Source organism: Somniosus microcephalus, chromosome 28 (genome assembly GCF_052327205.1).
Source record: "Somniosus microcephalus isolate GS21.2 chromosome 28, FLI_Smic_1.0, whole genome shotgun sequence".
NCBI classification, from domain to species: domain Eukaryota; kingdom Metazoa; phylum Chordata; class Chondrichthyes; order Squaliformes; family Somniosidae; genus Somniosus; species Somniosus microcephalus.
In genome coordinates this window covers 40,741,733-40,751,229 of record NC_141014.1, presented here as the reverse complement: position 1 = coordinate 40,751,229, position 9,497 = coordinate 40,741,733, and the positions used below count along the sequence as shown (strand labels likewise).

General features: G+C 54.5%; 1 protein-coding gene across 1 annotated transcript in view; it reads left to right on the top strand.

Moving 5' to 3' along the window:
• Window positions 1-4,646: 4,646 nt before the first annotated feature.
• Window positions 4,647-9,497, top strand: part of LOC147099645 (growth factor receptor-bound protein 2-like) — a 42,325-nt gene continuing 37,474 nt past the window's right edge. Inside the window, exon 1 of the mRNA XM_085968999.1 lies at window positions 4,647-5,196. Within this exon, the coding sequence (XP_085825125.1) occupies window positions 5,119-5,196 (78 nt within the window). The 5' untranslated portion in view covers window positions 4,647-5,118. The remainder of the gene's footprint in view (window positions 5,197-9,497) is intronic.

Here is a 9,497-nt window from a genome sequence, read left to right as displayed (position 1 = left end):
CCACAACAGCCACGTCGGTCGCAGAGGACTATCAAATCCCCGAACAGACTAAATCTATAGAAGGGGTGAATGTGATGAAATATTCCATTCATCACTGCCTGTGACTGTGGTCGGTTTCAGTGTCATTTCCCTTCCCCCAGTCCTCATTGTATTGTTTATTGGAATGTGCTGGAATGTGCTGTGTGTGTAGGGCTCTGCCCATACCTGGCCCCTTTTGTAAGCTAGCTCAGTCTGGCCTCAGTCTCCAGAAGGAAGATACCTCTCTCTCTTACGTGTTACTTTCTAAGTTAATAAAAGCCTTGTTTTGTTTCGCTAACATCGAGTCTCGGAATTATTGAGGCACATCACGCGGCAGCCAATTTGCGCACAGCAAGCTCCCACAAACAACAATGTGAGAATGACCAGATCATCTGTTTTATTGATGTTGGTTGAGGGCCCAGGACACTGGGGATAACTCCCCTGCTCTTCTTCGAAATAGTGCCGTGGGATCTTTTATGTCCACCTGAGAGGGCAGAGTGGGAAGCACTCTCGCCTCTGAGTCAGAAGGTTGTGGGTTCGAGTCCCACTCCAGAGACTTGAGCACAAAAATCTGGGCTGACACTCCCAGTGCAGTACTGAGGGAGCGCCGCACTGTCAGAGAGGCAGTACTGAGGGAGCGCCGCACTGTCGGAGGGGCCGTACTGAGGGAGGGCCGCACTGTCGGAGGGGCAGTACTGAGAGAGCGCTGCACTGTCAGAGGGGCAGTACTGAGGGAGCGCCGCACTGTCAGAGGGGCCGTACTGAGGGAGGGCCGCACTGTCAGAGGGGCAGTACTGAGGGAGCGCCACACTGTCGGAGGGACGGTACTGAGGGAGCGCTGCACTGTCGGAGGGGCAGTACTGAGGGAGCGCCGCACTGTCGGAGGGACGGTACTGAGGGAGGGCCGCACTGTCAGAGGGGCAGTACTGAGGGAGCGCCGCACTGTCGGAGGGGCAGTACTGAGGGAGCGCTGCACTGTCGGAGGGACGGTACTGAGGGAGCGCTGCACTGTCGGAGGGGCAGTACTGAGGGAGCGCCGCACTGTCAGAGGGGCCGTACTGAGGGAGGGCCGCACTGTCAGAGGGGCAGTACTGAGGGAGCGCCACACTGTCGGAGGGACGGTACTGAGGGAGCGCTGCACTGTCGGAGGGGCAGTACTGAGGGAGCGCCGCACTGTCGGAGGGACGGTACTGAGGGAGGGCCGCACTGTCAGAGGGGCAGTACTGAGGGAGCGCCGCACTGTCGGAGGGGCAGTACTGAGGGAGCGCTGCACTGTCGGAGGGACGGTACTGAGGGAGCGCTGCACTGTCGGAGGGGCAGTACTGAGGGAGCGCCGCACTGTCGGAGGGGCAGTACTGAGGGAGCGCTGCACTGTCGGAGGGACGGTACTGAGGGAGCGCCGCACTGTCGGAGGGGCAGTACTGAGGGAGCGCCACACTGTCGGAGGGACGGTACTGAGGGAGCGCTGCACTGTCGGAGGGGCAGTACTGAGGGAGCGCCGCACTGTCGGAGGGACGGTACTGAGGGAGGGCCGCACTGTCAGAGGGGCAGTACTGAGGGAGCGCCGCACTGTCGGAGGGGCAGTACTGAGGGAGCGCCGCACTGTCGGAGGGACAGTACTGAGGGAGCGCCGCACTGTCAGAGAGGCAGTACTGAGGGAGCGCCGCACTGTCGGAGGGACGGTACTGAGGGAGCGCTGCACTGTCGGAGGGGCAGTACTGAGGGAGCGCCGCACTGTCAGAGAGGCAGTACTGAGGGAGCGCCGCACTGTCGGAGGGACGGTACTGAGGGAGGGCCGCACTGTCAGAGGGGCAGTACTGAGGGAGCGCCGCACTGTTGGAGGGGCAGTACTGAGGGAGCGCCGCACTGTCGGAGGGACGGTACTGAGGGAGGGCCGCACTGTCGGAGGGGCAGTACTGAGGGAGCGCTGCACTGTCAGAGGGGCAGTACTGAGGGAGTGCCGCACTGTCGGAGGGGCAGTACTGAGGGAGGGCCGCACTGTCGGAGGGGCAGTACTGAGAGAGCGCTGCACTGTCAGAGGGGCAGTACTGAGGGAGTGCCGCACTGGCGGAGGGGCGGTACTGAGGGAGTGCCGCACTGTCGGAGGGGCAGTACTGAGGGAGTGCCGCACTGGCAGAGGGGCGGTACTGAGGGAGTGCTGCACTGTCGGAGGGGCAGTACTGAGGGAGTGCTGCACTGTCGGCCCTGTCTGCCCTCTCAGGTGAATGTAAAAGATCCCACGGCACGATTCAAAGACAAGCAGACAAATTCTCCCCGGTGCCCTGGCCAACATTTATCCCTAAACCAACATCATTGAAAAGCAGATAGTCTGGTCAATATCACAGTGCTGTTTGTGGGAGCTTGCTGTGCGCAAATTGGCTGACGCCTTTCCTACATTGCAACAGTGACTTCACTTCAAACGTATTTCATTGGCTGTAAAGCACTTTGAACGTCCGGAGCTTGTGAAAGGCGCTATAGAAATGCAAGTCTTCTTTCTTTTTACCATGCCGTATACCACAGCGGATCGACGAGTTGATTTGTAATCAGATATGACACATTTCTCTTTGTGTTTCTTTCCTTCTTGACATACATGCTTGGAAACCGAAAACTGACTTTGTGTGCACTGGTCTCTATCAGTGGGATTTTGCAGTAATGATAGTTAAGTGGCACCAAAGCAAATTATATAGCTCTTTGATGTTGACAGCCTGTATAATCAAGTTTATTGCTAAAAATCTGTAATTATCTTTCTGTCTCACTTTAAGAGAACAAACTCGACTCCTTTTCTTTTCTTTTCTAATCCTTACTTCCTCCGGTATACATGTTTTTCTTTCTTTAGATCCCTAAGTCAGGCATCTTTCCCTGATCGAAACGGCGGGGAGAGGAGCCATTCTCTCGAACCATCTCGTGGTATGTGAGGCTGCTGCTCCTTTTGGTTTGGTGTTTCTCCTCTCTCAAAGGCACCCACTCTTACAGTGAGGTACTGAGGATGAAGCCCTCGCTCACCTCGGCCAAGTGGCCATTACACTCGTGTGAACCTTGGCATTGGGCTATTCGACTCTGGAGGGCTCACAGCCCGATTCTGTCCTCCCCCCCAATGTCCAGACATGTGCACTATCCCAGCGCTGGTCACTGGATCGCGATCCCTTGCTCATATTTATTCCTCTCTCCCTTGCTACGGGTCCCATGGCCAATTTTTCCAGGAGGAGGCCATTCAGCCCCTCGAGCCTGCTCCGCCATTCAATTAAATCCTGACTGATCTTTACCTCAACTCCATTTGCCCGCCTTTGCTCCATATCCCTCGATACCCTCACCCAACAATCTCAGTCTTGAAAGCTCCAATTGACCCCCCCAGCATACACAGCCATTTTGGGGAAGAGAGCTCCAGATTTCCACTGCCCTTTGTGTGAAGAAGTGCTTCCTGACATCACCCCTGAATGGCCTGGCTCTAACTTTAAGGTTATGCCCCCTTGTTCTGAACTCCCCCCGACCAGAGGAAATACTTTCTCTCTCTGTATTCCTAAATTACAACAACAACGACTTATATTTCCATAGTGCCTTTGACATAATAAAATGTTCCAAGGGCTTCACAGGAGCCTTATCAAAAATAAATTACAACAGTGACCACACTTCAAAAAGTACTTCATTGGCTGTAAAGCGCTTTGGGACGTCCTGAGGTGGTGAAAGGGTGTCTGGAGAAATAAAAGTCTTTCTTTTTACTTCATCTGCCCTATCAAAATATACTTTTAACATCTTAAGCACCTCGATCGGATCACCCCTCATCCTTCTACACTCGAGGGAACACAAGCCCAGTCTGTGCAACCTGGACTCGTCGTTTAACCCTTTCAGCCCCGGGGTGTCATTCTGGGTGAATCTGCTCTGCCCCCCTCCACTCCGAGGCCAGTAATATCAAATCAAATCAACTTTTATTGTCATTGTTAGTGCACAAGTGCAGTACAACGAAATGTAGGCTTGCGGCTCCCAAGAGTGTACATTTAGATTAAGACATTTAAACATTCAACATACATTTGGCTTGTAATACATTAACATAAACATAACCATAATAAAGTGCATTGGCAGATGTGCAGGCTTTAGAGTTTATTTGTGGAGTTCAGTAGGGTGACAGCCCTGGGAAAGAAGCTGTTCCTAAATCTGGTCATTCGGGTGCGAATGCATCTGTAGCGTCTCCCAGATGGCAGGAGGACGAACAGACTGTGGCTGGGGTGGGTAGGGTCTTTGATGATGGACCGTGACCTCCGTAGACAGCGTTTCTGATATATGTGCTCTATGGTCGGTAGCCGGGTGCCGGTAATGCGTTGGGCAGTTTTGACTACCCGCTGCAGGGCTTTCCGGTCACAGTAGCTACAGCTGCCATACCTTCCACAGGTGCGGTTCAAACAAGGTCAGAAATGCGATTGTACTTTAAATGCGGGCAACGCTTTGAGCCTGCAGTTAAAATTGATCTTGTTTTTTTTTCTTTTGCTGCAGTTTTTCACAAGCAGCGAAACCTCACACGGTGCAATAGTTGAAGACACAGGAAGTCCCTGATGACAGAAAAAAAAAACTGGCATCGAAGAGACAAGCAGATTTCGGAGCATCATTTTTTTTTTGTCAGAATTTGCACCGATTGGCGTGGGGTGGGGGGAGGAGACCCAGTTCAGGCCAGGCCTGTGTGAGAGCTGCTTTAAGGGCTGCAGGTCCCTGTGCTGGGTGAGTGGGTGCAGGGGAGTGGTGCTGAGCGAGTGACTCTCCCTAGCTGAAACTCTGGGTTGAGATTGTGGTTTTCCTGCAGCACAGGAAGAACTTGCACCCAATTTTCTTTTTTTTTTATTTATTTTTTGGTCGAATTGCAGGGGAGGGTGGAGTGCGAGACATTTCTCTCCGTCTTGTGGCTTGGGAGCTTTTAGAAGTGCGAGAAAAGTTCTGTCAACTAAAGTTTGAACGTTGCTGAAATCGGTTTCTCGTGGGGGTGTTTTTTTTTCTGCCCTCCCTCCTCCTCTCCAGGAGCTGGTTGAGCGAAGCATTTTCCTTCCCATTTCTTTTTAGGGAGGGGGTGAGATTTGGAGTCTTCTGAGCGAGTCTTCCCCCCGCAGGGTGTCCCGAATGGAGGCTGTGGCCAAGTATGAGTTCAACGGGGCTGGCGAGGATGAGCTGAGCTTCAAGAAAGACGACGTCCTGAAGGTAGGGCAAACTTTGTTTTTGTCCTTATCCGCTCGCCGGCTCTCTGACATCCTGTGCCAGGTTACAATCTCAAATATAAAACATCTCCAACTCGGTGCAGAGGCACAGAGAGAGAGAGAAAGCCAACGAGAATTTACAACAAGGGTTGTTTTCTGTAGACTCGCCTGTAATTCTGTTCCATGCTGCTACACCTGTACTTAGCCATTTATTCTCCACTCCCGGGACTTGAGCACATAAAAAAAACTAGGCTGACAATCCAGTGCGGTACTGAGGGAGAGCCGCACTGTCGGAGGGGCAGTACTGAGGGAGTGCCGCACTGTCGGAGGGGCAGTGCTGAGGGAGAGCCGCACTGTCGGAGGGGCAGTGCTGAGGGAGCGCCGCACTGTCGGAGGGGCAGTGCTGAGGGAGCGCCGCACTGTCGGAGGGGCAGTGCTGAGGGAGTGCTGCACTGTCGGAGGGGCAGTACTGAGGGAGCGCCGCACTGTCGGAGGGGCAGTGCTGAGAGAGCGCCGCACTGTCGGAGGGGCAGCGCTGAGGGAGCGCTGCACTGTCGGGGGGGCAGCGCTGAGGGAGCGCCGCACTGTCGGAGGAGCAATACTGAGGGAGCGCCGCACTGTCGGAGAGGCAGCGCTGAGGGAGCTCCGCACTGTCGGAGGGGCAGCGCTGAGGGAGCGCCGCACTGTCGGAGGAGCAATGCTGAGGGAGCACCGCACTGTCGGAGGGGCAGCGCTGAGGGAGCGCCGCACTGTCGGAGGAGCAATACTGAGGGAGCACCGCACTGTCGGAGGGGCAGCGCTGAGGGAGCTCCGCACTGTCGGAGGTGCAGTACTGAGGGAGCGCCGCACTGTCGGAGGGGCAGTACTGAGGGAGTGCTGCACTGTCGGAGGTGCCGTCTTTCGGATGAGACGTTAAACCTAGGCCCCGTCTGCTCTCTCAGGTGGAAGTAAAAGATCCTATGACTCTATTTTGAAGAGAAGCAGAGGAGTTATCTCCAGTATCCTGGGGCCAATATTTATCCCTCAACCAATATAAAAAACACAGATTATCTGGTCATTATCACATTGCTGTTTGTGGGAGCTTGCTGTGCGCAAATTTGCTGCTGTGTTTTCTACATTACAACAGTGACTACACTTCAAAAAGTACTTCATTGGCTGCTAAAGCACTTTGAGACGTCCGGTGGTCGTGAACGGCGCTATAGAAATTCAAATCTCTCTTTCCTTTCTTTATTTGTTAGCGGGGGTGGGGGGCTGTGGGGGCTCTGGACAAATAACGTGTGGTGAAGGAGAATGAACTAAGAAGAAGATAAGAAACTCGAGTTAAGGATCTTTGAACTGCAAGACTAATTGCTAACATGGGCTGCCCCCTCAAGGAGCTCGTCTGAGGCACCACTTCACCCCCATGTCTGGGGTTAAATTTGGGGATCTGCACAAGGCCCACCAGACCCCCAGGTTAGAGAGGGCACCCCGGGGTGGGGGGGCTTCCCATTTCTCATTGCAGTGCACTGACCCCACCCCCCCCCAACTGTGTGGGTCCTAGGTTAGGGCAGAATGGAGGTTGGCACTGATGCACAACACGGTTCAATATCCCCATGACCCGCAGAGAGACCGGGCTGCTGGAGGATGGTCTGGAGGGGCTGCCGATGCCCATTAGGCTGTCAGCCCAGCAGAAACTCTGAGCCTTTAGCGGAGGCGAGAACATTTCTATAGCGCCTTTCACGACCTCAGGACGTTCAAAAGCATTTTACAGCCAATGAAGTACTTTTGAAGTGTAGTCACTGTTGTAATGTAGGAAACACGGCAGCCAGTTTGTGCACAGCAAGCTCCCACAAACAGCAATGTGAGAATGACCAGATCATCTGTTTTTAGTGATGTTGGTTGAGCGATAATTATTGGCCCAGGACACCGGGGAGAACTCCCCTGCTCTTCTTTGAAATAGTGCCGTGGGATCTTTTACATCCACCTGAGAGAGCAGACGAGGCTTCGGTTTAATGTCTCATCCGAAAGACAGCACCTCCGACAGTGCGGCGCTCCCTCAGTACTGCCCCACCGACAGTGCGGCGCTTCCTCAGTACTGCCCCACCGACGGTGCGGCGCTCCCTCAGTACTGCCCCACCGACGGTGCGGCGCTCCCTCAGTACTGCCCCACCGACGGTGCGGCGCTCCCTCAGTACTGCCCCACCGACGGTGCGGCGCTCCCTCAGTACTGCCCCACCGACGGTGCGGCGCTCCCTCAGTACTGCCCCACCGACGGTGCGGCGCTCCCTCAGTACTGCCCCACCGACGGTGCGGCGCTCCCTCAGTACTGCCCCACCGACGGTGCGGCGCTCCCTCAGTACTGCATTGGGATGTCAGCCTGGATTTTTGTGCTCAAATCTCTGGAGCGGGGACTTTGAACCCACGACCTCCTGACTCAGAGGCGATGTTGCTACTCACTGAGCCATGGCGGACACATTCCTGCTAACAGCGATTCTGATTTAAAGTGGATTGTTTCCCTGTTGTGAATTAGTCTTGTCTGGTCTCCCCCCCCCCCCACCCCTTTCCAATTTCCAATGTTTAACCCCTTCTTCCTGTCCTCGCTGGTTCCTTTCTGCGGTGAAAGTTCATGCAGCAGCCGCCTTCTCATCCTTGCCTGTTCTGCATTGCAAACTTGAGCATCGAGGGTCGGCGGGCTGCTCGACCATGGGGGCCGTCACGGCTCCACACAGTTCGGCAACAAAATTGGCCGCGCGGGCATTTCGCCGCGCGTTGTCTCTGTACCAGGTTCAGGTGTTCACAGGAGAGGACACTGGTACATTTGGGGTCTCTGTATGGCTCTACTGGCTGTGCCCACTGTTTGGGGGTCAAGGCAATTTGGTGAGGTCAACCAGCCGAGACGGATTTCAAGGGTCGTTCCTGAAGTGAGGCTTCGGTTGAACAGCGCCTTGGCCAGACCCCATCTGGAGAGTGCTACTGGAGTCTAGTATTGAGCATCGCCAATGGTGGGGCTTGAGTGGGGGCTGCGCAAGTTCTCCGTTTAAAACCGCGGGCAATCCCAAACAGAGATCCGGGAGGATTCTGTTGGAGACAAGCTACTTAACAACTTGCATTTATATAGCGCCTTCAACATAGTGAAATGTCCCAGGGTGCTTCACAGGAGTGTAAATCAGACAAAATTTGACACCGAGCCACAAGGAGATATTAGGACAGGTGAAAGAGGTCGGTTTTAAGGAGCATCTTAACGGAGGAGAGAGAGGCGGAGAGGTTTAGGGAGGGAATTCCAGAGCTTGGGGCCCAGGCAGCTGAAGGCACGGCCGCCAATGGTGGAGCGATTAAAATCGGGGAATGCGCAAGGGGCCAGAATTGGAGGAGCGCAGAGATCTCATAGGGTTGTGGGGCTGGAGGAGGTTACAGAGATAGGGAGGGGCGCGAGGAGGCCATGGAGGGATTTGAACATGAGGATGAGAATTTTAAAATCGAGGCATTGCCGGACCGGGAGCCAGTGTAGGTCAGCGAGCACAGGGGGTGATGGGTGAACGGGGTCTCTGTGCGAGTTAGGACACGGGGGCAGCCGAGTTTTGGATGCGCTGAAGTTTACGGAGGGTGAAAGGTGGGAGGCCGGCCAGTCTGGAGGTAACGAAGGGACGGATGGGAGCTTTAATATGAGGGCCATTGTCCAGCAGCCGCAAATCAACCTGGAAAAGGAGGCGGGGATGAACAGGCAGTTGTCGACAAGAGAAGCCATCAGCCAGTGCGTCGGTGTAGCAGGGTAGAGGCTCAATCAGTTTATCTTTGTTACGCTGGGTTCGCGGGACCCCAATGTTCTTGTAAGAGTCTCTTGGCGCAGTGGAGCGGTGGCAGCGGGCTCAAAAGCAACGTCTGTGTTCTGGTTCGAGATGCAGAGCAGCCTGTCGATGAGACACTTTCGGATGAGACTTTAAACTGAGGCCACGTCTGCGCTCTCAGGTGGACGTAAAAGAATCATGCCACTATTGGAAGAAGAGCAGGGGAGTTCTCCCCGGTGTCCTGGCCAATATTTATCCCTCAATCAACATCATTTAAACAGATGATCTGGTCATTTGTCACATTGCTGTTTGTGGGAGCTTGCTGTGCGCAAATTGGCTGCCACATTTCCCACATTACAAGAGTAACGACACTTCAAAAGTACTTCATTGGCTGTGAAGCGTCGAGGTCATAAGTACATAAGGCGTAGGAGCAGGAGTCGGCCATTCGGCCCCTCGAGCCTGCTCCGCCATTCGATAAAATCATGGCTGATCTGATCTTGGCCTCAACTCCACTTCCCTGCCCGCTCCCCATAACCCTCGA